This window comes from Oncorhynchus tshawytscha, unplaced genomic scaffold (genome assembly GCF_018296145.1).
Source record: "Oncorhynchus tshawytscha isolate Ot180627B unplaced genomic scaffold, Otsh_v2.0 Un_scaffold_4246_pilon_pilon, whole genome shotgun sequence".
NCBI lineage: Eukaryota > Metazoa > Chordata > Actinopteri > Salmoniformes > Salmonidae > Oncorhynchus > Oncorhynchus tshawytscha.
Window position 1 is genome coordinate 665,001 of NW_024609831.1, and position 27,641 is coordinate 692,641.

At 47.1% G+C, this 27,641-nt stretch overlaps 3 protein-coding genes across 3 annotated transcripts in view; 2 read left to right on the forward strand and 1 right to left on the reverse strand.

Moving 5' to 3' along the window:
* The window catches only part of LOC121846175 (transmembrane protein 272-like), a 13,582-nt gene extending 12,519 nt beyond the window's left edge, over window positions 1-1,063 (forward strand). The window contains exon 5 of the mRNA XM_042319478.1: window positions 1-1,063. This exon is cut by the window's left edge and continues 1,337 nt beyond it. The gene's annotated coding sequence lies outside the window, so the exon portion shown is untranslated.
* A 242-nt stretch (window positions 1,064-1,305) lies between these two features.
* Window positions 1,306-13,637, forward strand: LOC112239136 (glycerol kinase-like). Its single transcript, XM_042319411.1, has 20 exons — window positions 1,306-1,665; window positions 2,842-2,915; window positions 3,028-3,134; window positions 3,244-3,321; window positions 3,433-3,512; window positions 3,697-3,834; window positions 4,719-4,735; window positions 4,807-4,905; window positions 5,017-5,083; window positions 7,208-7,243; window positions 7,358-7,425; window positions 7,552-7,594; window positions 7,737-7,817; window positions 7,950-8,028; window positions 8,151-8,247; window positions 8,349-8,554; window positions 8,669-8,812; window positions 10,833-10,919; window positions 11,350-11,436; window positions 11,909-13,637. The coding sequence occupies exons 1-20, from the start codon at window positions 1,573-1,575 to the stop codon at window positions 11,917-11,919; spliced, it is 1,692 nt and encodes a 563-aa protein (XP_042175345.1). The 5' UTR covers window positions 1,306-1,572; the 3' UTR covers window positions 11,920-13,637.
* Window positions 13,607-27,037, reverse strand: pwp2h (PWP2 small subunit processome component). The gene is made up of 18 exons (XM_042319398.1): window positions 26,879-27,037; window positions 26,676-26,788; window positions 26,326-26,520; window positions 26,082-26,225; window positions 24,760-24,895; window positions 24,170-24,393; window positions 23,820-23,963; window positions 23,143-23,213; window positions 22,885-23,021; window positions 22,434-22,582; window positions 21,042-21,340; window positions 20,618-20,798; window positions 20,333-20,480; window positions 18,704-18,878; window positions 16,668-16,770; window positions 16,430-16,499; window positions 15,676-15,680; window positions 13,607-14,392 (listed from the first exon to the last, which is right to left on the reverse strand). The coding sequence occupies exons 1-18, from the start codon at window positions 26,894-26,896 to the stop codon at window positions 14,233-14,235; spliced, it is 2,472 nt and encodes an 823-aa protein (XP_042175332.1). The 5' UTR covers window positions 26,897-27,037; the 3' UTR covers window positions 13,607-14,232.
* Between the last annotated feature and the right edge of the window lie 604 nt (window positions 27,038-27,641).

The following is a 27,641-nucleotide window of genomic DNA, read 5'->3' on the forward strand; positions in this document are numbered from 1 at the left end:
TGGAGCATTGCAGTTAGATGGTTCTGTAGTTAGTAGAACAGTGGGACATTGCAGTTTGATGGTCCTGTAGTTAGTAGAACAGTGGAGCATTGCAGTTAGATGGTTCTGTAGTTAGTAGAACAGTGGGGCATTGCAGTTTGATGGTTCTGTAGTTAGTAGAACAGTGGGGCATTGCAGTTTGATGGTTATGTAGTTAGTAGAACAGTGGAGCATTGCAGTTAGATGGTTCTGTAGTTAGAAGAACAGTGGGGCATTGCAGTTAGATGGTTCTGTAGTTAGTAGAACAGTGGGGCATTGCAGTTAGATGGTCCTGTAGTTAGAAGAGCAGAGCGACAGGTGAGGTTGGGTGTGTAACGTTGGGGAGATATGAGCACAGGGAAAGACTAACCTTAGCATAACTAACAGAAGTTCTAGGCCTCTATATGTGACCTAGACAGTTGCACGAGGAAAGAAGAGTCATTCTGGTGGCAGCTCCCAAACAAATCTGTGAAATCTACATGTATCATATGTAACCACACAGGTGGGCCTGGGAGCCTGTTGTTAACTTGATTGCATCATGTGTGGGTGTTTTTGTGCAATGTAATTGTCTTTTTAGATATTGAATTACACAAATGAAACATGTGCTACAATTCTACAACTGTTTCATGTACTTTGTAGGGTCTGAAATGAATTTACAAGGCATGTTTTATATACAGTTCCAGATCAACATTTGATCAACACAGATGTCAGCATGTACAGTATATTGTGTTTAACTCTGTAGGATTTTAGCACTAATATTTATTAATTAATGTTTGCACTTTCTATAGTATTTGAAATCATTTTGTTTGTCAGGAGGCAATGTGCACTGTTACATTAGGCTCTTGACTTGTGGAAGATACTTTTTGAACGCCTCCAATCTAACAGTACAGCAATACTACTCCACCATCTAGTGGTCAAATCAAGTACTATGAAAGCGTAATCTCACGACAGCTCATTTTTTAAATGTAATTATTATCTTTAGTGGGTGTGATGAATAATCTCTCAATTGAATTGGTGTTCATTTTTTATCATAAGGACATTTGAATGCAAATAAATAATACCTTTTTCAGAAATCTTACACAATCATTCATGAAATCAATTTATTTTGGAGGCAGTAGCTAAATAGGCCATAAATTCCACTCTGATATGACTACCCAAATTAGTTTGGACGTGCCTCCAAATCTGATTGGTCTATTCGAAGACGCTTCTGACGAGCTGTTAAAGGAAACGCCAATCCCCCACGCCATTGGCTATGCGCGCCCTATCCCTGCGCATTGGTTTGGTCTGTGCTATCTGGAATCCTTGGCACGTCCATTGACGTTGATATTTAAAATGGTCTCTGTAGGTAAGCGTTATGGTTAGGTAAAAGGGTAGGGACGTCCCAAGGATCCCAGATAGCAACGTTTGGTGCTGCTGCGTCATCAGAAGCAGTCTCACGCATGCGTCTCTGTGAGCTTAAGCGGTCGAAGTGTCAGCAGCTAGGTACAGGCAGCGGCAAAAGAAAACCAGCTACAGTCCAGTGCTAGCCCCGACCACCGCAAGGACACAGGGCACATGAACAGTAGAATGGCTGCGTCTTCGAGCAGGGTAATGCTGGGGCCACTCGTTGCTGCCATTGACCAGGGTACGAGCTCGACGCGGTTCCTGGTGAGTTACAACCCCCCGCAGTCGCATTGAATGGTTCTTCTTGCCTAACGGTGAATGTCCTTTAAATAACCTAGTTAGACACCCGGTTGGTTTCGTTATAACTCTCCGATTAGCTTTTTTAATGTAACCTATATAGCCGTACACATTCTATTCTAGTCCTATCGACCGAATGTTTGTGCTTTCTGCAGATTTGTTGTTTAGTAATCGTTCATTCATGCATGAACACGCAGGACTCTAGTGGGACTAACTAAGGGACAGTTAACTCAGTCATTTAGTCAATTAGCTAGGAAAATTGTCTTCCTCTTGGATGTCATTTCGGCTTGTAAATTCTGCAAGGGTGGTTGGTGTCCAATCTCGGTTGTTACAGCCATTCGGCCTAAATCTCCAAATGGCTGGTGTGGTTGCAGGCTCTTTCTCCAGCAGAAATACTTGATTAAACACTAAGCACATGAACCTGATGGCTGGAGTGAAAGCCTGAACACACACACACACACACACACACACACACACACACACACACACACACACACACACGCCCTTTGTTGATAGGACTATCCTGTTCTAATGTGTAGCCGCCATAGAAATGCTGAGTCTGTAATTCATTCATTGTGCAGACCAGCACATCCTCCAGTGCCTGAAGTTTGTGTAACAGTAGGCTTGGAGGGACTCTCTCCCTCACTCTGTCCCAGTCCTCCCCCTGCTGCTATTCCCCTATGGCATCTTCTTACCCCACATTGAAACCAGCTGTTGTCCTACGGAAGCCAGTTTGGACCAGAATGGACAGGTTGACTGACGGGTCACCCCTAAAATCTCAAAATGTTTCACTAGCCCTCTGAAGGGAAGGCAGGAAAGGAGGGGTGGGTGTGTGTGTGAAAGCTAACAAGGACACTATTTGATTTGTTAAAGAGCTATCCGTGTTATTGTTGTCACATTTCCTGGAGAGGTGTCTGCTGTTGAGGATACTACTGTGATGGGGCATGGAGCTGTCTGTCCTGTCTTCTCTCCTCTCCCACAACTGATACATCATAACTCTGTGTGCTGTCTCTCCTGTTGTTGTCTGTCTGTCCTGTTTTCATCTGTGTTGTCATGAGTTGTTTTTCAGTTCCACTCTGCGGTTTAGGTAGCAGAGATGCTTTGGTCCAGATGTTCACTCCTGTTCTCTCTTCTCATCCCCAGGTGTTCAATGCTAAAACAGCCGAGCTCCTCAGTCACCACCAGGTTGAGATCAACCAGAGTTTTCCCAAGGAAGGGTCGGTACATGCAGCCGTGTTGCCTCTACAAATCCCCTATTAGTTCCATTCAAACTGGATGACCTGTAACCTCTGAGGTCTATTAACCTCTGACCTTTAACCCTCTGTTTAGGTGGGTGGAGGAGGATCCCAAAGAGATCCTGCAGTCTGTGTACGAGTGTATGGAGAGAACCTGTGAGAAACTCACCCAGCTCAATATTGACATCTCCAACATCAAAGGTAAAACACACACACACACACACACACACCACATACTGAACACACCCATGCAAACGCTTCCTCATATTACAGACTGTCACTTTCACTCACCAAACGTGAACCTTTCTAGCCATTGGAGTGACCAATCAGAGAGAGACCACGTTGGTTTGGGACAAAGAGACAGGCGAGCCCCTCTACAATGCTATCGGTGAGATATGAATATGTGCCTGTGTTCACATCTCTTTCCTCATGACCTATAAAGCCATCATCTAAGGCCTGGAAGGATTTTAAAGACCCAGGTTGTGTTGGTTGTGTGCAGTGTGGCTGGACCTGCGGACCCAGTCGACCGTGGAGCGTCTGATCAACAAGACACCTGGGAGAAACAAGAACCATTTGAAGGTGAGACGCCGGGTAACACCGACTGCAGACAGTCATGTTTTATCAGGCCTAGTTTACCCGGACGTCAAAGGCAAATGTCCAAGAAACAATCCAACTATTCCAACTATCTGAAGTACAACAAAAGAATAAGCTCAGTTCTACCTCTCTGAGGTATGTGTTATCATTGTCCCCCCTCTCTGCTCAGCACAAGACTGGTCTCCCAATCAGTACGTACTTCAGTGCTGTGAAGCTTCGCTGGCTGATGGATAATGTGGACGAGGTCGCTGAGGCAGTTCTGACACACAGAGCCATGTTCGGCACCGTCGACTCCTGGCTCATCTGGGTAGGAGGGACACACCTCTTTTAGATGGGGTTTATGATGTCTGTGTGTGTGAGTGGTAAGGATAGGAAAGGCCCACCATGGCCATCTGCCTACTCCAAGACAAGTTGTCCTCTGTGTTTCTGACTAGATCTTACATGTGTCCAGTATTGTCTGTGTGTCTCTCCCCCCACAGTGTCTGACAGGTGTCTGTGTTTGCCCCCCCCACAGTGTCTGACAGGTGTCTGTGTTTGCCCCCCACAGTGTCTGTCTGACAGGTGTCTGTGTTTGACAGGTGTCTGTGTTTGCCCCCCCACAGTGTCTGACAGGTGTCTGTGTTTCCTCCCCTCCCCACAGTGTCTGACAGGTGTCTGTGTTTCCTCCCCCTCCCCACAGTGTCTGACAGGTGTCTGTGTTTCCTCCCCTCCCCACAGTGTCTGACAGGTGTCTGTGTTTCCTCCCCTCCCCACAGTGTCTGACAGGTGTCTGTGTTTCCTCCCCTCCCCACAGTGTCCAGGTGTCTGTGTTTCCCCTCCCCACAGTGTCTGACAGGTGTCTGTGTTTCCTCCCCTCCCCACAGTGTCTGACAGGTGTCTGTGTTTCCTCCCCTCCCCACAGTGTCTGACAGGTGTCTGTGTTTCCTCCTCCCCACAGTGTCTGACAGGTGTCTGTGTTTCCTCCCCCCACAGTGTCTGACAGGTGTCTGTGTTTCCCCTCCCCCCCAGGTGTCTGTGGTTGCCCCCCCACAGTGTCTGACAGGTGTCTGTTTGCCCCCCCCACAGTGTCTCCCCCCACCCACAGTGTCTGACAGGTGTCTGTGTTTCCCCTCCCCACAGTGTCTGACAGGTGTCTGTTTCCTCCCCCCCCCAGTGTCTGACAGGTGTCTGTGTTTCCTCCCCTCCCCACAGTGTCTGACAGGTGTCTTGTTGCCCCCCCCCCCACCCACAGTGTCTGACGGGTGTTGTGTGTTTGCCCCCCACCCACAGTGTCTGACAGGGGGAAGAGTGGGGGAGTCCACTGCACAGACGTGACCAACGCCAGCAGGACCATGCTGTTTAACATCCACACCCTGGACTGGGACCCAGAGCTTTGCAAGTAGGTGAACGTCCAGTACATAGAGTACTCCCTCATACATGTCCATTCAGTGAGACAAACCAAATCTTCTGTGGATTTACACTTGTTCCTGTTTTTGACACGTTCTTTCAGTTATTTTGATATTCCAATGGAGATTCTCCCAAAAGTGAGGAGTTCCTCAGAAATCTACGGCTTAATGGTAAGTCCCCATTGTCTTTGTGTGAATGTCTGTGGGTTGGGAGAAGGTGAATTATGAAGTGTTGCTCTGTCTATTCAACATGCTTATGATTATTATGTAACAACCTGTACTTCTATCCAATCATAAGCATTTATGAATCACATTCGTAGGGCATTTAGTCTGTTTTTCATAGTCTGTACTTGCTTGAGGTGTTGTCACAAGCATTCTTTTGTGTGTCCCTGTTGTCTATAGAAAATATGTTCTAGCCTGGTGAGTATTGGGGTCCACATCGATGTCCTCATCACTGTTATTGCTCTGTCAGAATGTGATCCCCAGTCATCTTGCTTCTGTGTCAGTGATTGAACCATCCAAAGGTGCATTTCCAAGCCATTGAGAAGACAACGGTCAGATGTGTTGAGCAAGACTTTTGAAGGCTTTGAGACAAGTATATTTATTTTTAGGGAGTTACGCCTCACCCTAAATGTACTTATATTGATTTCCCCCCCCCTTTATTGTATAGGATATAAAGCATTTTAAAAGTTTGGGTGAAACGGATTTTCATGGTACACACATAATATATATATTACACACACAAGAGTATGTGGACACCCCTTCAAATGGATGGAATCGGCTATTTCAGCCACATCCGTTGCTGACAGGTGTATAAAATTGAGCACACAGCCATGCAATCTCCATAGACAAACACTGGCAGTAGAAGGGCCTTACTGAAGAGCTCAGTGACCTTCAACATGGCACTGTCATAGGATGCCACCTTTCCAACAAGTCAGTTCGTCAAATTTCTGCCCTGCTAGATCTGCCCTGGTCAACTGTAAGTGCTGTTAGGCCACACAAGCTCACAGAACGGGACCCTCGGGTGCTGAAGCGCGTAAAAATCGTCTGTCCTCGGTTGCAACACTCACTACTGAGATCCTAACTGCCTCTGGAAGCAACGTCCACACAATAACTGTTTGTTGGGAGCTCCATGAAATGGGTTTCCATGGCCGAGCAGCGCCACACAAGCTTAAGATCACCATGCACAATACCAAGCGTCTGCTGGAGTGGTGTAAAGCTCGCCCCCATTGGACTCTGGAGCAGTGGAAACGTGTGAATCACGCTTTACCATCTGGCAGTCTGACGGATGAATCTGGGTTTGGTGGATGCCAGGAGAACTCTACCTACCCCAATAGGCAGGGTAGCTTAGTGGTTAGAGCGTTGGACTAGTAACCGGAAGGTTGCAAGTTCAAAACAAACCCCCGAGCTGACAAGGTACAAATCTGGCGTTCTGCCCCTGAACAGGCAGTTAACCCACTGTTCCTAGACCAGTTAACCCACTGTTCCCAGTTAACCCACTGTAACCCACTGTTCCTAGAACCACCGACCACCGACCACCAACTCCATATCAATACCCATGGTTTTGGAATGAGATGTTAGATGAGCAGGTGTCCACATGCTTTTGTAGTGTATTTGTAGAACACATCTTGAGTAGTCAGGTCCGACTGAAACAGACACAGACATCCACCAAACCGTTCTGGATCAGATTGGAAATGTACTGGATGGGTGTGTGCTTCCTGCTCCTGTCGTGGCATGCCGCTCTGCTACTGTGGATGATGCCGCCCTACACCTTACTGCAATGCCCCACACCTTGTTCAGGTGTTCAGTGGGCTGCTGTCTACTTCCTGTCTGGCTGCTCCTCATCCTGTTGACATGTTTCTACAAGCTGTTCTGTAAATCTCTTCACTCTTCCACTCAGTTCCTTTTCGGTCGTCTCCGTTCCATTTCGATCCCTAGCCCCTGTTGGTGATTGAGGGTTAAGTGATTGAGGGTTATAGTGAGTTCAATGAGAGTGAAGATATTTGACTTGTGTGCCTTAAACCATTTGTCTCCAAGACAACATGTCTCCTTCATGCTCTTTGATTGGCTGCATCGAGAACTTCTGTTGGCTATAGCACCGTACTGTAGAGAAACACTTCTACAGTCTGTCTGTACACAAGCAACACTTCTACAGCAGCTTGAAACATCAAACTGACATGGCGTTTCATACAGGGAAGAGTCTTTCTTTGCTGGGTCTTGTGGTAACAGAGCTGGCCAGAATTTTACGCTGTGAAGCTGGTTCATTTTTCTAACACGTTTTTGTTTCTTTGACAGAAATCGGGCTCTCTTAGTGGCATACCCATCTCAGGGGTAGGTTTTGAAACATCCTGTCTTACTCTGTTCAAGGTCTCTTATTACATTTCCTGATGTTATGAGGAGTAATTGGCACCTGTTCCCACCTATCTGAACGGTCTTTGTTTACAGTGTCTTGGGGACCAATCGGCTGCTCTTGTTGGACAGATGTGCTTTCAGGAAGGGCAGGCCAAAAACACGTAAGACTTCTCTCCATAAGGTTTTCATAGCTGGTGATATAACCATATATTTGGGATGTACTGTAAGATAGTTTTGAGATATTTTGCTGTGACAAACGTCAGTGACCAGGTATGATTATCTTTCAGATATGGAACTGGCTGCTTTCTACTCAGAAACACTGGAGCCAAGGTGATTTTCTTCCAAATCATCTTTAAAAAAACTAATTTAAGATGTGGAACATTCATCTGTGACATCACTCAGCCTAGACAGCATTTGCCTGTCTCTTGAAAGGTCTGTTTTAACATATCTGTTTAACTGTTATCTCTTGCAGCCTGTCATGTCGGACCATGGCCTACTAACCACGGTGGCCTACAAACTAGGTCGAGACAAACCTGCCTGCTACGCGCTAGAGGTAGGCATGGATCATAGATTAAACTTGTACTGCACTATTATGCATTCATATCTGACCTGATCAGTCTGTTCTCAGTTCTATTTTCTGATTGGTCCTTAATTCCCCTACTGGTCTATGATTGGTCATTGCCAGGGCTCAGTGGCCATAGCGGGGGCTGTGGTTCGCTGGCTGAAGGACAACCTGGGGATCATTCAGACTTCCACAGAGCTGGGTAAGGGGAAGTCCTTCACAACACTAGTAGAGGGGTGTGTTCCAGAACACCTCATGAGATCTCTCTCTCGTCTCCATACCTCCCGTCTCCATACCTCTCCTCCTTGTTTCCTTCATCCTCAGAGAAACTGGCAGCTTCAGTGGGCACGTCGTACGGTTGTTACTTTGTCCCGGCGTTCTCTGGTCTGTACGCTCCCTACTGGGAGCCCAGTGCACGAGGGTGAGTACTAGTCTTTAAATTAGCCCATTCTCTTTCCCTTACATTTGGTAAAGAAGGAACGGTAAATCAAGAAGTGTAAAATATCTCGCTCTCATACACAGGATAATCTGTGGTCTGACTCAGTTCACTAACAAGAGTCACCTGGCCTTCGCTGCATTGGAAGCTGTCTGTTTCCAGACTCGAGAGATCCTGGATGCGATGAACCAGGACAGTGGCATCCCTCTGACCCAGCTCCAGGTGGACGGGGGCATGACCTCCAACAGACTACTGATGCAGCTGCAAGCTGATATACTCTGCATCCCCGTTGGTAAGAGACTCTCTCTCTGTTTCTTTGTCTCTCTAAGTCTGTCTTTCGCTCGCTCTCTCTCTTTCACACAAACTATGTTAATATCCACAATGATGAGGAAGAATGTGTTTGTAGTGAAGCCCTCCATGCCTGAGACCACTGCCCTGGGGGCGGCCATGGCTGCGGGGGCAGCAGAGGGGGTCAGTGTCTGGAGCCTGCGTCCTGAGGACCTCAGTGAGGTCACCTCTGAGAAGTTTGAGCCACAAATCAACCCTGAAGGTAAGGGACATGTAAAGCACTGTTACCTTATTTCAATACTAGAAGTTCCTATTTGTTTGAACACAGACCTACAGTAACAGTCAAACGTTTGGACACACCTACTTATTTAAGGGTCTTTATTCATTTTTACTATTTTCTACATTTTAAAATAATAATGAAGACAAACTATGAAATAACACATGGAATCATGTAGTAACCAAAAAAGTGTTAAACAAATCAAAATATATTTTTATATTCTTCTAGCCCTTACACAGCCTGGAGGTGTGTTGGGTCATTGTCCTGTTGAAAAACAAATGATAGTCCCACTAAGCGCAAACCAGATGGGATGGCGTATCGCTGCAGAATGCTGTGGTAACCATGCTGGATGTGTGCCTTGAATTCTAAATAAATCACTGTGTCAGCAGCAAAGCACCATCGCACCTCCTCCTCCATGCTTTACGGTGGGAACAACACATGTGGAGATCATCCGTTCACCTATTTTGCATCTCACAAAGACATGCCAGTTTGAACCAAAAATCTCACATTTGGACTCATCAGACCAAAGCACAGATTTCCACCAGTCTAATGTCCATTGCTTGTGTTTCTTGGCCCAAGCAAGTCTCTTCTTATTGGTGTCCTTTAGTAGTGGCTTCTTCGCAGCAATTTGATCATGAAGGCCTGATTCACGCAGTCTCTGAACTGTTGATGTTGAGATGTCTGTTACTTGAACTCTGAAGTATTTATTTGGGCTGCAATCTGAGGTGCAGTTAACTCCAATGAACTTATCCTCTGCAGCAGAGGTAACTCTGGGTCTTTCTTTCCTGTGGCGGTCCTCATGAGAGCCAATTTCATCATAGCGCTTGATGGGCTTTTGTGACTGTACTTGAAGAAACTTTCAAAGTTCTTTAAATGTTCTGGATTGACTGACCTTCATGCCATAAAGTAATGATTTAAATAATAATAATATTTAACCTTTATTTGACTAGCAAGTCAGTTAAGAACAAATTCTTATTTATAATGACTGCCTGCTCGGCCAAACCCGGACGATGCTGGGCCAATTGTGCACCACCCTATGGTACTCCCAATAACGGCCGGTTGTGATAGAGCCTGGAATCGAACCAGGGTCTGTAGTGACGCCTCAAGCACTGAGATGCAGTGCCTTAGACCACTGAGCCACCCGGGAGCCCTGTGATGGACTGTTTCTCATATTTGAGCTGTTCTTGCCATAATATGGACTTGATCTTTTACCAAATAGGGCTATCTTCTGTATACCACATCTACCTTGTCACAACACAACTGATTTGCTCAAACGCATTGAGGAAAACAATCCACAAATGTACTTTTAACAAGGCACACCTGTTAATTGAAATGCATTTCAGGTGACTACCTCATGAAGCTGGTTGAGAGACTGCAAAGTGTGCAAAGCTGTCATCAAGGCAAAGGTTGGCTTCTTGGAAGAATCTCAAATATAAAATATATTTTGATTTGTTTTACACTTTTTTTGTTTTGGTAACTACATGACTCCATATGTGTTATTTCATAGTTTTGATGTCTTCACTATTCTACACTTTAGAAAATAGTTAAACCCTGGAATGAGTAGGTGTGTCCAAGGTTTTGACTGGTACTGTAGGTCAAAAGTATTTGTCTCTATTCTGAAGGTAAGGGACACCACTGTTACCTTAATGCTAGCAGTTCCTTTTTGTGTGAACACAGACATGGGTCAAAGTATTTCTGTCTCTCTATCAACCCTTGAGGTAAGGGACATGTAAAGCCCTGTTACCTTATCTCAATGCTAGCTGTTCCTATCTGTTTGAACACAGACATAGGTAAATATATCTGTCTGTCTCTCTGTCTCTCTATGAACCCTGGAGGTCAGGGAGCCTATGGTAAGGACAATATACATGAACCCAGCAAAATGTTTGCTGTTGTGCCCATGTGAATAAATGGGATGATGTATTTATTTCTGTCTTGCCCTCTCTCGTGTTCTCCCCCACTCTCGTGTTCTCCCCCACTCTCGTGTTTCCCCCTCTGTGCTCTGTAGAGAGTGAGTTTCGATATGCTCGCTGGAAGAAGGCCGTACAGAGAGCCATGAACTGGGAAACCACTGAACCCATCTCTAATGGAAATGGTAGGGACTGTTCTCCACTTCAATACTGACGGGTTTAATGTAGGCTGCTCCATAATAGCACCGTGTATAACAACCAGGGACAGTAAGACTGAACAGTGGCGCCCCTAATGAATACAGTGAGACTGGGTGGCTGTTCCAATTCCTAAAAACACAGTCAACTTCTAAACTGAAAAAGTCCAAGAAATTGTAATCTAGAGTGGCGATGTTATTGTTGAGCTGTAGCCTGGTCCCAGGCCTGTTTGTGCTGTCTTGCCAACTCTTACGGTCATCATCACGCCAATAACCGTAGGAGTTGGCAAGACAGTAGAAATAAAGGGATCTTGGAACAAGCTGGTTAAGCTGTACCCAGAGGTGGTAATTCTGTGTCCTGCTGTCTCTCTCTCTCTCTCCTGTCTGGCTTGAATTGGACCTGGGTTTGGACATCGTCCAGGTGAAACTAGTATCTTCAGTAGTGTCCCACTGGGCTTTTACATTCTGGGTAGCATGTTAATGTTAATTGGAGCAAAATACATCGCAGGTCAGTGTCCGCTTTAGTGTGGATGTGCTAACAGTGCATGAGAGAGGAAGTGTGTGAAACATGGACATGTACTTTGTATGAACAAGGATGAATGAATCTGACTGAAGTGTGTGTGTGTGTGTGTGTGCTCTATCATACAGATTAGTTTTTAGTTGATCTGAGTGATAAAGTGGTGTTTTGAAGTGTGTTTATGGTTAACCTGTATCCTTTGCGCTAACTCTTGTCCTAACAAAGTTAGACTGACTAGCTAGTTCTCCCAACCTTCTGCTACTGCAACAATCACATGCTTTACCTGATCGTTTCTCCTGCAGTAGCACCTGCTAGCTCTTCCTTCCAAGACTTAGCGATACTACCAGCTTGCATCAATTGCATGACATTACCCTGTAGTTTCAATCCCTGGCATTTCTAGCAAAACATCCCCTCCTATGTGGCCTGGTGGTATTAAACTCTTTCTGTTTCTGTTTTTACCCAGGCCACAAGTAGACTGGGCAGTGGATCAGAAGGGGCGGGTCCAGGAAAGGACACATCCTGCTATTCTTCAGTTTTCCCGGACCACTCCCTCCCCGTACCTTTGGTTGAATGGCCAAAACACAAACGTTCCATGTCAGCGCTCCAATCCAACCGTTACCTGGGAACCCAACTGTTGGCCTGGAGCCCAGTGGCTGATGGGAACTGTAGTGTGGAATGGACCCAGTATGAATAAATCTGGTGTTTAGGAATGATGTTGCTCTACATCCTAATGGACATTGCTCTTCTTGTGTGACTGAGTGAAATGGGGGGTGTAGTGACTGTGGGGTGGTGAATATGGGATGGGTTGTGTATGCAATATCTATCCATGTCATTTTTGGTTCCTTGTTTTTGGTCAACGATCAGTTTGTCAAAGGATATTCACTAATGTAGTGCTATTCACGGAACACAATTCTTCCTTCTTTAATCCAAAAACACAATCTGTCAATTGTAACATTGCCCTACTGTCACACATTCCTCATTTCACTGTTGTGCTTGAACGAGTTCTCCCAACGTTATCTTGGGTTCTGAGCGAGTTCTCCCAACGTTATCTTGGGTTCTGAGCGAGTTCTCCCAACGTTATCTTGGGTTCTGAGCGAGTTCTCCCAACGTTATCTTGGAAAGGTAGCCTGATGTTGGAAAGGGCCTCACAATGAACTGCAATGTGGGTTTCTGGAGCACGTTAGATTTTGTTCTGGGTTTGTCTAGTATGTAAATGGTCTGAGAGATGAACCTTTTCTAACCCTGTTTGGTTGAACCCACTGCCTGGAGAGCAGAACTTGAATCTCGTGGCCCTAAGAAATGGTAATGCAGGGTTATTGTAAAGGACCAGTCTTTGTGGTTACTTTCAAGTTGCCATTTTTATAGACAGACTGGTTAAGGATGTAGTTGCCCATATGCACTGATTTGGGGGTGGTTAGTGTTCCCCTCTTATGGAGGACTGGGGTAAGCTGATCCTAGATCTGTGCTCTGGGGCAACTTCACTTCTAAGTGAGAGTTTGTCCCATTATGGTACACTGTTCTCTATGTAGAGTATAACCTTTGACTGGGACGCAGCCTGAGTAAGGGACCCATTGTATATGATTTAATGTACCAAAAAGAAATGTCTCTATGGCAACTGAATACTACTGTAAATTTGGCCAATGGATGCCTCGTCCAGAGTAAGCATTTTAAACACAGTAAGTAAAATAGATATGAAAGGTTTCAGGTTGGAAGACACACTTTAAAGGCTGGATTCAATCCATGTCTTGGAAGATCTGCATTACAGCTGGTTGAGATTTTAAAGGCGATGTTTGGAGACTGTTCACGGTATACGATGACTCAATCGCTAATTGCCTTGATATGGATTGAATCCAGCAAGGCAGCACAATTCTTGCTTCTGCCTAGTCTGACTACTGATTTGAGTCTAAATATTAAAAGGAAGTCAAATGGAGACCAGTAGTGTTCTTAAAGGAACTTTCAAGCCACTCGAGGGTTTCTATTGTCATCAGGTATGATTATGCATCTAGCTGACCCTGTACTGTGGACATGTATATTTCTCATGTGGTGTTTGAGATGAACAACCAGTTGTCCAAATGTCAGCCTGTACAGATCTGCATATCAGGGTGAGGAAAATGACATTCAACTTCTAATACAGCTGATGATTTTGAAATTAACATTTGAATGAAAAGGAAATAAAATTGTTTATTTTAGTATCACTTGTAATTCTATAAGATGACAAATATAGAACTGATACTTGGTATCCAAAATAATATTGTGGTCCTTAACTGTATACATTTTCCCCATCACTATTTAAATCACAGGAGCTGGTGGTGATCCAGGTAACTAACACAACTATTCATCAGTCATTTTTCAAACGGTTTACTACATCTACTTTATTGTAAATAAACAGATTTTCACTAGCACAGGTTAATCCTTTGTGGTCTGCCACAGTCCTCCTCCTTTGGCCTATTGGTGGCCATCTTGATTTCCCAGAAGGCACTGGGAGAGGCCCTGTGTGATGAGGTCAGTGTCTCTTGGCTACATTCCGATGCTCATCCTAGCATACTACAGTACTTAAAATGCTTGCCCAATACATTGCTTCATTGGAATGTAGCAGTGGTATGCTAGCGTGGATATTGGAACAGAACCTTGTTGAAGCTGCATCACCGTACTCTTGAGTGGCTTCCTCTCCTTGATCAGTGGTTAGATGTAGAAGAACTGCAGTGGGTCTGCTTCATACCACTCAATGGTTATTCAGGACAGAGTGGATGAAGGGAGGTCCACCACTCAAGAGGTTGTGACTGCATCCTACATGAGCATGTCTGTCTCCTCCAGAGAGGCCTCGCTCATCACCTCAGAGTCCTCGCTCTCGTCCTTGTCACAGAGAGCGTCCCCCGCTGTCCTCTTCACACCCTTCTGCTTGGACAGGGCGACTGCGTAGCGGATGGTGTACATGTTCCAGTCACAACTGCACAGGACAGAGACAAATGAACACGACCACATTCCACACTGTTACAGGACACAGAGACAAATGAACACGACCACATTCCACACTGTTACAGGACACAGAGACAAATGAACACGACCACATTCCACACTGTTACAGGACACAGAGACAAATGAAACCACATTCCACACTGTTACAGGACACAGAGACAAACACGACCACATTCCACACTGTTACAGGACACAGAGACAAACACGACCACATTCCACACTGTTGCAGGACACAGAGACAAACACGACCACATTCCACACTGTTGCAGGACACAGAGACAAACACGACCACATTCCACACTGTTACAGGACACAGAGACAAACACGACCACATTCCACACTGTTACAGGACACAGAGACAAACACGACCACATTCCACATTCCACACTGTTACAGGACACAGAGACCACATTCCACACTGTTACAGGACACGACCACATTCCACACTGTTGCAGGACACGACCACATTCCACACTGTTTCAGGACACGACCACATTCCACACTGTTTCAGGACACGACCACATTCCACACTGTTTCAGGACACGACCACATTCCACACTGTTGCAGGACACAGACACACACACGACCACATTCCACACTGTTGCAGGACACAGAGACACACACATTCCACACTGTTTCAGGACACAGAGACAAACACGACCACATTCCACACTGTTACAGGACACGACCACACACTGTTAAACATACCACATTCCACACTGTTACAGGAAAAGCACAAACTGTTAAAATAAGAGAGATGTGTAATATATTTGGACATTCCACACTGTTTTGAGAGGTCCATTCCACACTGTTTTTGAATACTCTTCTGCAGTGACATTCCACATGTTACAGGGAGACACAGAACACGACCACATTTACAGTTACAGATCACCACCAATTCCACACTGTTGCAGGCAGTCTGCCACATTCCACACTGTTACAGGACTTCAGAGACAATCCACACTTTAAATGACTCCACACTGTTACAAGATGGCATGTCTCCTCACACTGTTGCAGGACAATGGTCAACTGTTTTTGACCACATTCCACACAGGACAAGAGAAGCCTGTTATTTCTATGGTCCACACTGTTTCAGGACACAGAGACAAACAGTACATTCCACACTGTTTTGAGTTTCTGTCCATGCATTCCACACTGTTTGAGGAGAGACTGGGACCAGCTCAGGTAGAACTGTTGCAGGACAGGTGACCACATTCCACACTGTTCCAGGGCTGATGTTGCAGGAAACCTAACAGTTTCTCCACATACACTGTTCAGGCAGGGAGCCGCACATTCCACACTGGCAGGACACAGAGAAAACACACACACAGGACATCCACACTGATGGCGTGTGACTAGACACCATGATAATCCACATTCCACACTGTTTCAGGACACAGGTTACGACCACATTCCAAAAACCACACACTTACATCCTCCAATATCAACCTCTCATTTTTACAAACAAGTACAGATCCACACTTTTACAGGACAAAAATTTAAGTCACATGACACCTTTACAGAAACAGAAATGCCCATGAGCACTCACTCTGGTGGTGTGGCACGGCCTCCAGGACTTCTTGTGTGAGGACGGTCACGACCACATTCCACACTGCGGAACGCCAGCACGCATGGACACGCCGCCCACATTGGCACTGGCGCAGCTGACCACATTCCACACTGTTTCAGGTCACGACCAGGTCACATTCCACAGGGGTCAAAGGACCAGCGACCCATTCCACACTGAGTAGGTTAGCAGACCCTCCGTGGAGGTAGCAGCCCAGCTACGACCTGAGAGAAGAGAGAGGTGGAGGGAAATTCCAGAGAAGAGAGAGAGGTGGAGGGGAACAGAGAAGACAGAGAGAGGTGGAGGTGAACTGTTGCAGGGACAGAAGAGAGAGTTACAGGTGGAGGTGAAAGAGAGTTACCACAAGAGAGAGGTGGACTGGGGAAAGACCACATTCCACACTGAGAGAAGAGAAAAGAGTTAAATGTGGAGGGGACTTACAGAGAGGTCCTCAAAGTGTTTTTGAATACTCTTCTGCAGTGACTGAATGGTGGGGAGAACAGCTCCAGACCTGATCACCACAAACCAGTGTTTAGCAGTCTGCCCTCTGCTGTGGCTTCACAATCCTTTAAATGACTCTACAAGATGGCATGTCTCCTCTCAGTAAATGGTCAACTGTTTTTGATACGGAAGAGAAGCCTGTTATTTCTATGGTGTGTTTGTGGCCAGCAGTACCCACCTGGTTTTGAGTTTCTGTCCATGCTGCGTGAGGAGAGACTGGGACCAGCTCAGGTAGAACTGCAGGTGACCACATCGCTCCAGGGCTGATGATGACAGTTTCTCTACAGAGAGAGGCAGGGAGGGGACAGGACATGCTGAGACTAACCATGATAAGACTCGTCTGTGGAGTACAGGCAGCACTTTTTACCAAAAATTTAAGTCACATGACACCTTTACAGACAGAAATGATGAGATGTGGAGGGGACAGAGAGAAGAGAGAGCCCATGTGGAGGGGACAGAGAGAAAGGGGAGAGAGAGAGAGAGATGTGGAGGGGACAGAGAGAAGAGAGAGATGTGGAGGGGACAGAGAGAAGAGAGAGTGGAGGGGAAAGAGAGAAGAGAGATGTGGAGGGAAAGAGAAGGAGAAGAGAAAGAAGAGAGAGATGTGGAGGGGACAGAGAGAAGAGAGATGAGATGTGGAGGGGACAGAGAGAAGAGAGAGATGTGGAGGGGAAAGAGAAGAGAGAGTGTGGGGAAAAGAGAAGAGAGAGTGTGGAGGGGAGAGAGAGACTTCTGTGGAGGGGAAGAGAGAAGAGAGAGGTGGAGGGGAAAGAGAAGAGAGAGGTGGAGGGGAAAGAGAAGAGAGAGAGGTGGAGGGGAAAGAGAAGAGAGAGGTGGAGGGGAAAGAGAAGAGAGAGGTGGAGGGGAAAGAGAAGAGAGAGATGTGGAGGGGAAAGAGAAGAGAGATGTGGAGGGGAGAAGAGATCCTGGAAGAAGAGAGATGTGGAGGGGAAAGAGAAGAGAGAGATGTGGAGGGGGAAAGAGATGTGGAGAAAAGAGAGAGAGATGTGGAGGGGAAAGAGAAGAGAGATGTGGAGGGGAAAGAGAAAGAGAGATGTGGAGGGAGAAGAGATGGTGGAGAGAGAGAGAGATGTGGAGGGGAAAGAGAAGAGAGATGTGGAGGGGAAAGAGTCAAAAGAGAGAGATGTGGAGGGGAAAGAGAGAGAGAGGTGGAGAGAAGAGAGATGTGGAGGGGAAGAGAGGTGGTGTGGAGGGGAAAGAGAAGAGAGAAGAGAGATGTGGAGGGGAAAGAGAAGAGAGAGATGTGGAGGGGAAGAGAGAGAAGAGAGAGGTGGAGGGGAAAGAGAAGAGAGAGGTGGGGGGAAAGAGAAGAGAGAGGTGGAGGGGAAAGAGAGAGAGATGTGGAGTGGAGGGGAAAGAGAAGAGAGAGGTGGAGGGGAAAGAGAAGAGAGAGGTGGAGGGGAAAGAGAAGAGAGATGTGGAGGGGAAAGAGAAGAGAGATGTGGAGGGAAAGAGAAGAGAGATGTGGAGGGGAAAGAGAAGAGAGATGTGGAGGGGAAAGAGAAGAGAGATGTGGAGGGGAAAGAGAAGAGAGATGTGGAGGGGAAAGAGAAGAGATGTGGAGGTGGAAGAGAGAGAGATGTGGAGGGGAAAGAGAAGAAGAGATGTGGAGGGGAAAGAGAAGAGAGGTGGAGGGGAAAGAGAGAGGTGGAGGGGAAAGAGAAGAGAGGTGGAGGGGAAAGAGAAGAGAGGTGGAGGGGAAAGAGAAGAGAGATGTGGAGGGGAAAGAGAAGAGAGGTGGAGGGGAAAGAGAAGAGATGTGGAGGGGAAAGAGAAGAGAGAGAGTGGAGGTGGAGGGGAAAGAGAAGAGAGAGTGGAGGGGAAAGAGAAGAGAGGTGGAGGGGAAAGAGAAGAGATGTGGAGGGGAAAGAGAAGAGAGGTGGAGGGGAAAGAGAAGAGAGGTGGAGGGGAAAGAGAAGAGAGGTGGAGGGGAAAGAAGAAGAGATGTGGAGGGGAAAGAGAAGAGAGGTGGAGGGGAAAGAGAAGAGAGGTGGAGGGGAAAGAGAAGAGAGGTGGAGGGGAAAGAGAAGAGAGGTGGAGGGGAAAGAGAAGAGAGGTGGAGGGGAAAGAGAAGAGATGTGGAGGGGAAAGAGAAGCGTTGACTATATGGATATCCGTGGTACAGAACGATGCACCAGGTGGACTCTTCAGCAGAACCAGCTCAGATAGGACACTTGTAATCCTGATACTAACCAGTAGGAGAGAAGCGGAGAGCGCTCACTCTGATTTCAGGCTTGAAATGGCGAGAGCTCATGTCTCCTTTCCTAACCCCTGGCAGACTGAGCTCTACCCCGTCACCATCGCCCACCCCCTCATCCACCAGTGCCAGACTCCCAAACTCTGTCATTTTCCTCCGGTCCAAGAACTCCTGAAGGAGATAGAAAACAGACGAGATCAATCTCACGCAACATCTGACTAGAAGACAGCTAGCCGCCATTCTATTAGCACAGTGTACTGTGTATATGCTCTGTAGGTGTACTGTATATATGCTCTGTAGGTGTACTGTATATATGCTCTGTAGGTGTACTGTATATATGCTCTGTAGGTGTACTGTATATATGCTCTGTAGGTGTACTGTATATATGCTCTGTAGGTGTACTGACTATATATCCTGTAGGTGTACTGATATATGCTCCAGGTGTACTCTTCATATATGCTCTGATAGGTGTACTGTATATATGTTCTGTACTGTACTGTATATGTTCTGTAGGTGTACTCTGATTTCAGGCTTGAAATGTTCTGTAGAGCTCATGTCTCCTTTATATGTTCTGTAGGTGTACTGTATATATGCTCTGTAGGTGTACTGTATATATGCTCTGTAGGTGTACTGTATATATGCTCTGTAGGTGTACTGTATATATGTATATATCTCTGTGTACCATATGCCTGTAGGTGTATAAACTCTGTATTTATCCTCTGTAGGTGTACCATATAACTCTGAAGGTGATAGTATATATGTTCGAGATCAATCTATATGTTCACTGCAACATCTGACTAGAAGGTGCTACTGTATTATATGTTCTGTAGGTGTACTGTATATATGCTCTGTAGGTGTACTGTATATATGCTCTGTAGGTGTACTGTATATATGCTCTGTAGGTGTACTGTATATATGCTCTGTAGGTGTACTGTATATATGCTCTGTAGGTGTACTGTATATATGCTCTGTAGGTGTACTGTGTATATGCTCTGTAGGTGTACTGTATATATGCTCTGTAGGTGTACTGTATATATGCTCTGTAGGTGTACTGTATATATGTTCTGTAGGTGTACTGTATATATGTTCTGTAGGTGTACTGTATATATGTTCTGTAGGTGTACTGTATATATGTTCTGTAGGTGTACTGTATATATGCTCTGTAGGTGTACTGTATATATGCTCTGTAGGTGTACTGTATATATGTTCTGTAGGTGTACTGTATATATGTTCTGTAGGTGTACTGTATATATGCTCTGTAGGTGTACTGTATATATGTTCTGTAGGTGTACTGTATATATGTTCTGTATACTGTATATATGTTCTGTAGGTGTCTGTATATATGTTCTGTAGGTGTACTGTATATATGTTCTGTAGGTGTACTGTATATATGTTCTGTAGGTGTACTGTATATATGCTCTGTAGGTGTACTGTATATATGCTCTGTAGGTGTACTGTATATATGTTCTGTAGGTGTACTGTATATATGCTCTGTAGGTGTACTGTATATATGTTCTGTAGGTGTACTGTATATATGCTCTGTAGGTGTACTGTATATATGCTCTGTAGGTGTACTGTATATATGCTCTGTAGGTGTACAGGTCAACCTGTGGTCACTATTGTACCTCCATGGCGTCCAGGGACAGGTTGCAGGAGATCTCAAACTTCTTCATGAGGATCTGTTCTCTGATGTTGTAGATGCAGACAAACTTGGACTGGCCTCCAGCCAGGATGGACTCCCCGTCTGCAGAGTAGCACAGCGATGTGAAGGACCTGGAATACACAGTATGGGTGGCCACACTTAATGCCCGAAGGGAAACTATGAGGTAATTGCTAAGACGCTGCCAGGGAAATGAACTGTTGTCCAATAACCAGAACCCTGGCAGAAACACACAGGTTATTCCACTCACTTGCCCTTGGCGGACTGTTTGGAGGTGATCTTCTCGGTCTCCTTGCGTCCCATCTTCAGGTCGTGGCGTCCGCTGACCGAGCCTGTCTGATTGGCTGACTGGGGGCTCCAGAAGGAGATCTCTCCGTCCAGCGTGGCCACGGCCAGCTCCTGACCATCCGGCCGGTACGACACCGCCAGGCCTGCACAACCAATCGGAGACAGACATTCATTCAGTGTTTCCCCAACTACCATTACTTCTGCTGATCCCAAATCGTCTCTACACTCGGCCACACTACGACTAAGTGTCTGTCTGGAAACAACTAACAACTCTGGATTAGGAAAATGATGAAGAAATGCTAATTTAGCAGGAAACTATCCCATTAACATGACTGTCAGTCAGAGAGCTGGGGAATGGACTGAGGGGAGACTGAGGCGGGGCTTACCATCAGAGGTGAGACGGAGCGTCTCTTTGGTCTGCCAGCTGTCCATCATGTCCCAGAGGCGGACCGTCTTGTCCCATGATGCACTGGCCAGGATGGACTGCACCGGGCTGAAACACAGACAGCTCACCGGGCCCTCGTGGCCCCCCAGGACCTCTAGCAGGCGTCCAGTTTGCATGGACCAGATGAAGACCTCGAAGGAGTCCTGGGCCCCAGCGCTCACCAGGTCCCCGCTCGGGTCCACCGCCAGAGACGAGAATTGGGCCGGCCGCGGAGACGTGAACGTCCGGAAGTTACGGTACCTGTGTAGATACAGTAGTTCCAGACAATCACCTATCAGTATGAACCACTCATTAACCATAGAGCCGGTGTCTCTATGAAACCTTCCTAGTGGATGTGATTGAAATCAACTATCAGTATGAACCACTCATTAACCATAGAGCCGGTGTCTCTATGAAACCTTCCTAGTGGATGTGATTGAAATCAACTATCAGTATGAACCACTCATTAACCATAGAGCCGGTGTCTCTATGAAACCTTCCTAGTGGATGTGATTGAAATCAACTATCAGTATGAACCACTCATTAACCATAGAGCCGGTGTCTCTATGAAACCTTCCTAGTGGATGTGATTGAAATCAACTATCAGTATGAACCACTCATTAACCATAGAGCCGGTGTCTCTATGAAACCTTCCTAGTGGATGTGATTGAAAGGGGAAACATGTTTCTGGGAAGGTTTATGTTGCATTGCTAGTTTGTTGTTGTTTTAATTGAAAGGGTGAGTATTGTGCATGTCTGTCTTAAACAGGTTTGTGGTGTGTAGGCGTGGTGTGGTGTGTAGGCGTGGTGTGGTGTGTAGGCGTGGTGTGGTGTGTGGCGTGGTGTGTAGGCGTGGTGTGTAGGCGTGGTGTGGTGTGTAGGCGTGGTGTGTAGGCGTGGGGCGGTGTGTAGGCGTGGTGTGTAGGCGTGGTGTGGTGTGTAGGCGTGGTGTGTAGGGGTGGTGTGTAGGCGTGGTGTGGTGTGTCTGGCGTGGTGTGTGTAGGCGTGGTGTGGTGTGTAGGCGTGGTGTGGTGTGTAGGCGTGGGTGTAGGCGTGGTGTGTAGGCGTGGTGTGGTGTGTAGGCGTGTGTGTGGTGTGTAGGCGTGGTGTGGTGTGTAGGCGTGGTGTGGTGTGTAGGCGTGGTGTGGTGTGTAGGCGTGGTGTGGTGTGTAGGCGTGGCGTGGTGTGTAGGCGTGGCGTGGTGTGTAGGTGTGGTGTGTAGGGGTGGTGTGTAGGCATGGTGTGGTGTGTAGGCGTGGTGTGGTGTGTAGGCATGGTGTGGTGTGTAGGCGTGGTGTGTAGGCGTGGTGTGTAGGTGTGGTGTGAAGCGACCTTCACCAGGTATCTTCTCTTACCTGTGCAGGTCGAAGGCTCGGACCGTTCCATCCAGGGAGGCGCTGACGATGACAAAGCCTCTGGAGGTGAAGGTGACGTTAGTGACAGAGCTGGTGTGTTCTGTGAACGTGACGAAGCACAAGCCGCTGGTCATGTTCCACACTTTCACCTGAAACACAGAAAACCATCAGCATTCACATGCCTGTTTGAAAACACAGGAAGATCCTGCTGTTACCTAACCATAGAATCATTTGGGGGGTGTTTATATTTGTTGTGTAATGAAGTTGTGTTTCTTGCATATCTCAACTCCCCCTAAAGCTCCCGCAGGGAGTGGGGTCACGCCAGGGTCACCATTTTCGTGATCTTGATATTCCAAAAACGTTGTATCATTCAGCCAACGTGGTTTGGCACAACAGAACAACTGAGATACAGCAGCTAACAGGTCATGGAGAAAAACGTATAAGAACTCACTTTCCCATCATCCCCTCCTGTAGCGATGTACTGTCCGTCGGGGGAGTAAGCCAGGGCGGCCATGTTGTTGAAGTGTCCCTGCTGTTTGAACACGTAGGATTCACTCTGCCACTCCCACACCAGCAGCTGGCCCAGACCTGGACAACACACAAGGTAACATGTCACACGGGTAATTGATGATATTTTGTTCCTTTGTTAAACACTGCAAGTTTGCATGTGCTAGTTGGGTATGTTAATTGAGACACCATGAGACCATACCTGAGCAGCCAAAGCCTATCCAGTCGCCAGAGCTGTTCATTGACACTGTGGCGATCCTCTGGTCTGAGATACTGAGAGAACACATGAAAACATACAGGCTCAGTTATTGCTACTAGCCAATAATACAACAAAACCTAATTGTCCTAACAACTTATGATGAATGACACCCACGAGCAAACACTGCAGACTTGGGACCTGAATGAAACTGGTCATTGAGTGGTTCAACAGACGAGGAGTTAGTGTGTGTGCGTGTGTCTGTGTGTATGACCCCTGACCTTAGGGAGTGGATGAGGTTGAACTCGGGCAGTTCGTGGAGATGGAAGATCCCCGAGGTGAACCCAGTCACCAGGATGTGTGTGTGCGTGTGTCTGTGTGTATGACCCCTGACCTTAGGGAGTGGATGAGGTTGAACTCGGGCAGTTCGTGGAGATGGAAGATCCCCGAGGCGAACCCAGTCACCAGGATGTGTGTGTGCGTGTGTCTGTGTGTATGACCCCTGACCTTAGGGAGTGGATGAGGTTGAACTCGGGCAGTTCGTGGAGATGGAAGATGAACCCAGTCACCAGGAGATGACCCCTGACCTTAGGGAGTGGATGACTCGGGCAGTTGAGGCGTGGAGATGGAAACCCAGTCACCAGGATGTGTGTGTGCGTGTGTCTGTGTGTATGACCCCTGACCTTAGGGAGTGGATGAGGTTGAACTCGGGCAGTTCGTGGAGATGGAAGATCCCCGAGGCGAACCCAGTCACCAGGATGTGTGTGGGCTTGTGGAACGCTGCAGCCGTCAGGTTGTTGAAGTCACCCTCCTTGTTAAAGAAGTGTCTGATGGAGACCAACACAACAGGCAGCGTCCAATCAGAAACCAACCTCACATTGGTAACACTCAGTCGGCCCAAAACAAATGTAAGTATCATCAATGTTTATTTGTAAATGGCTTGGTAAGAGTTGGTTAGACTCCTGGTCAGACAAGCCGTTGGCAGTCTGCTGCTGTACCACAGATACTTCAACATGTTTCTGAGATGACATACTTGCTCCTCTGTTTGTATCTGACGTTCTTGGTTCCCTCCTTCTCCTTGGGTCTTTCTCCTTTCCCTCTGATCACCTCTCCTCTGGGCTCTTCCTCCTCTCCTTCTCCTCTCTCCTCCTCCTCTCCTCTCTCCACTGGTAGCCTGGTCTTTCTCAGAACCAGCCCGTCCAGCTCCGTATCACTCTCCCACACACACAGCGTCCCGTCCTGGCTCACTGTGTACAACTGGAACACACACATATTCAGCAGGTCATTGTGGAAACATGTACACACACACACTTAAAGGGATACTTTGGGGTTTTGGCATGATAGCAGATACCCATACACTTCAAGTCATTGTGCTACCGCTAACTTCCTTCATACTGGACACGGAGACATAAACATGGTATCCACCAGTTTGTCAGACTGGGGAAGTAAACGAAGTGCCTTGTTGACAACATCCCGAAGCATCCCTTTAACTCACATACGGTAAATGATGCACAGGCACACGCAGGTTCCAATCTGCAAACACACACAGGGCACATAGGAGAAACCCAGGACATGTTGGACACAGAGAAGGGCTGAGGGGGAAACCCGAATGAGAACACTCACATCTAAACTGTCCTTCTCGAAGAAGCAGCCCACCATGATGTCCTTGTGTCCCCCCAGAGAGTAGTAGATGAGGTTGGACCAGCGCTCGGCTCCAAACACCCAGGTAGACATGTCTTTGCTGCCCACCACAAAGCACCTGCGTGGGGGAAACAGAGTTAAGGCAGGGGGTTTCTCTCTACTACTACAATTATACAAGGAAGGGTCACAAGACAAAACTGTATACTGGGGGATGCTAAACTCCAGTGGTCGGGGTAAGCAGTGTGTTCGGGGTAAGCAGTGTGTTCGGGGTAAGCAGTGTGGTCGGGGTAAGCAGTGTGGTCGGGGTAAGCAGTGTGTTCGGGGTAAGCAGTGTGGTCGGGGTAAGCAGTGTGTTCGGGGTAAGCAGTGTGGTCGGGGTAAGCAGTGTGTTCGGGGTAAGCAGTGTGGTCAGTGTGTTCGGGGTAAGCAGTGTGCGGGGTAAGCAGTGTGGTCGGGGTAAGCAGTGTGGTCGGGGTAAGCAGTGTGTTCGGGGTAAGCAGTGTGTTCGGGGTAAGCAGTGTGGTCGGGGTAAGCAGTGTGGTCGGGGTAAGCAGTGTGGTCGGGGTAAGCAGTAAGCAGTGTGTCGGGGTAAGCAGTGTGGTCGGGGTAAGCAGTGTGTCGGGGTAAGCAGTGTGTTCGGGGTAAGCAGTGTGTTCGGGGTAAGCAGTGTGTCGGGGTAAGCAGTGTGTTCGGGGTAAGCAGTGTGTTCGGGGTAAGCAGTGTGTCGGGGTAAGCAGTGTGTTCGGGGTAAGCAGTGTGTTCGGGGTAAGCAGTGTGGTCGGGGTAAGCAGTGTGTTCGGGGTAAGCAGTGTGTTCGGGGTAAGCAGTGTGTTCGGGGTAAGCAGTGTGTTCGGGGTAAGCAGTGTGGGGGTAAGCAGTGTGTTCGGGGGGTAAGCAGTGTGTTCGGGGTAAGCAGTGTGTCGGGGTAAGCAGTGTGTTCGGGGTAAGCAGTGTGTTCGGGGTAAGCAGTGTGTTCGGGGTAAGCAGTGTGTGGGGTCGGGGTAAGCAGTGTGTTCGGGGTAAGCAGTGTGTTCGGGGTAAGCAGTGTGTTCGGGGTAAGCAGTGTGTTCGGGGTAAGCAGTGTGTTCGGGGTAATCAGTGTGGTCGGGTAAGCAGTGTGGTCGGGGTAAGCAGTGTGGTCGGGGTAAGCAGTGTGGTCGGGGTAAGCAGTGTGGTCGGGGTAAGCAGTGTGGTCGGGGTAAGCAGTGTGGTCGGGGTAAGCAGTGTGGTCGGGGTAAGCAGTGTTAGCTGGTTTTCCATTGCCAGGTGACATGAAACATGTTCTAGGTGGGCCAGTGACTTACTTGGAGTCGTCGGTCCAGTCGATGCAGGTGGTCTCATCGTAGGGTCCGTAGTAGCTCTTGTCCAAGACAAAGGCATTGAACTCCCGGTTCCTCCCGGGAGCGTGGTACATCAACGCTACATTCTCCTTGGTTACCACAAACTTCCTGAGGACCAGGAGAGAGTCACACCAACAGACATTAGGCTACATCAGCTGATGTAATGATGTAGCCATGCAGCGTGTGTCATGATGTGTGAGGGACTGACCTGCCATCAGGAGAGAAGCGGATACTGGCCACAGGCTTGTGGAAGTGGAAGTGATGGAGAACAGCCCTTGTGATCAGGCTGATCAGCAACGCGGCTCCATCTTCATCCACCAGTATAGCCAGGTTCCCATCGGGGGAGAGGCCGACACAGGTGATGTTCTTGGCAGTGGACACTGGCAGTGTCTCTGACTTGTTGCTGTTAGAAAGAGAACGTGATCAGTTAGTCTGTTCTCCAAATGCAATAAGTTAAACACGTATTTTAATCAACACAGTCTTGTAAAGGAATCTAGCTAGCTTAACATGTAGCTAGTTAGCAGATAAAAGGAATCCTATAATCAGATGCCATCTTACTTTTTTAGATCAAAGACGGAGATGCGGTTTCCCACCGGACTTATCACAGAGTTGCCATCCTTGGAGAAACTCAGATTCCCACGACGATACACAGCTCCCAACAAATTGGAAAACTGGAGACAGACATTAGGAAGATTAGCTAGCTAACTAACTAACCACTAAAGCTAGCAAGCAGACACAGACTACTAAATAGTATCACTTACCCTGTAAGCAAACTTCATGTTGGTAGTTGTTCTCTATATTTGTTATTATTTAAATGATCATAAACATCACAGAAAGAGTACATTCATTTATTTCAAGCATGCCACACATGTGTCGGCATGTTGACAGTAGTCATTTCCGTGTATAAAAAGGGCAATTTACGAGTTGTTAGGGAAATCTATAGAGCCCTCTAGCGTCGAGGAGGGTAAATGCACGTGAAAGTGAAAAGTTACAAATATTGTTTTGAGACCATACAAAACTCCTCATGGTGACTTTAATAAACTGGTATGTTACACAATTTAAATAGCCTCCTATATTGCCATATATATCCGTGGGATCCCCATAACCCTGAGTCATAAGCAAAGCTTTGTAGCTTTACATTGTGCAGACGGATAAACTTGTAAAGAATGTTAATCCAATTACAAAGGAGGTTAGATGGTGTTTACTCTTGACAGATTAACATATTAGGAACAAACACTAAACAATCAGCTCCCTGCAGACAAAGTGCACATTATTACCTCCAGGATTGTTCTAGAACATTGATCATAAGATGGAATTGTGCACCAGAACTGAATGCAGTTTGCTGCATACACCAATCCTGTCTGTCCCAATAATTCATTCACAATAGATAGTCCCCAAATATCAGACAACAGACAGGGGGGGGGGACAGAGAGACAGAGAGAGAGACGGAGAGAGAGAGACAGAGACGGAGAGAGAGAGAGACAGAGAGGGAGACGGAGAGAGAGAGACAGACAGAGATGGAGA

What these genes read in the sequence shown, in the direction of transcription:
- LOC112239136 (XM_042319411.1), top strand. Translation starts at nt 1,573, where the DNA reads ATGAACAGTAGAATGGCTGCGTCTTCGAGCAGGGTAATGCTGGGGCCA. An exon ending in CGAGCTCGACGCGGTTCCTG is followed by an intron (nt 1,666 to 2,841) that starts GTGAGTTACAAC and finishes TCTCATCCCCAG; the next exon opens with GTGTTCAATGCTAAAACAGC. An exon ending in ACCCATCTCTAATGGAAATG is followed by an intron (nt 10,920 to 11,349) that starts GTAGGGACTGTT and finishes GACATCGTCCAG; the next exon opens with GTGAAACTAGTATCTTCAGT.
- pwp2h (XM_042319398.1), bottom strand. An exon ending in GACTGGACCGACGACTCCAA is followed by an intron (nt 24,896 to 26,081) that starts GTAAGTCACTGG and finishes TCCCCCACGCAG; the next exon opens with GTGCTTTGTGGTGGGCAGCA. An exon ending in TCTCCGCTTCTCTCCTACTG is followed by an intron (nt 16,771 to 18,703) that starts GTTAGTATCAGG and finishes CTCTCTCTGTAG; the next exon opens with AGAAACTGTCATCATCAGCC.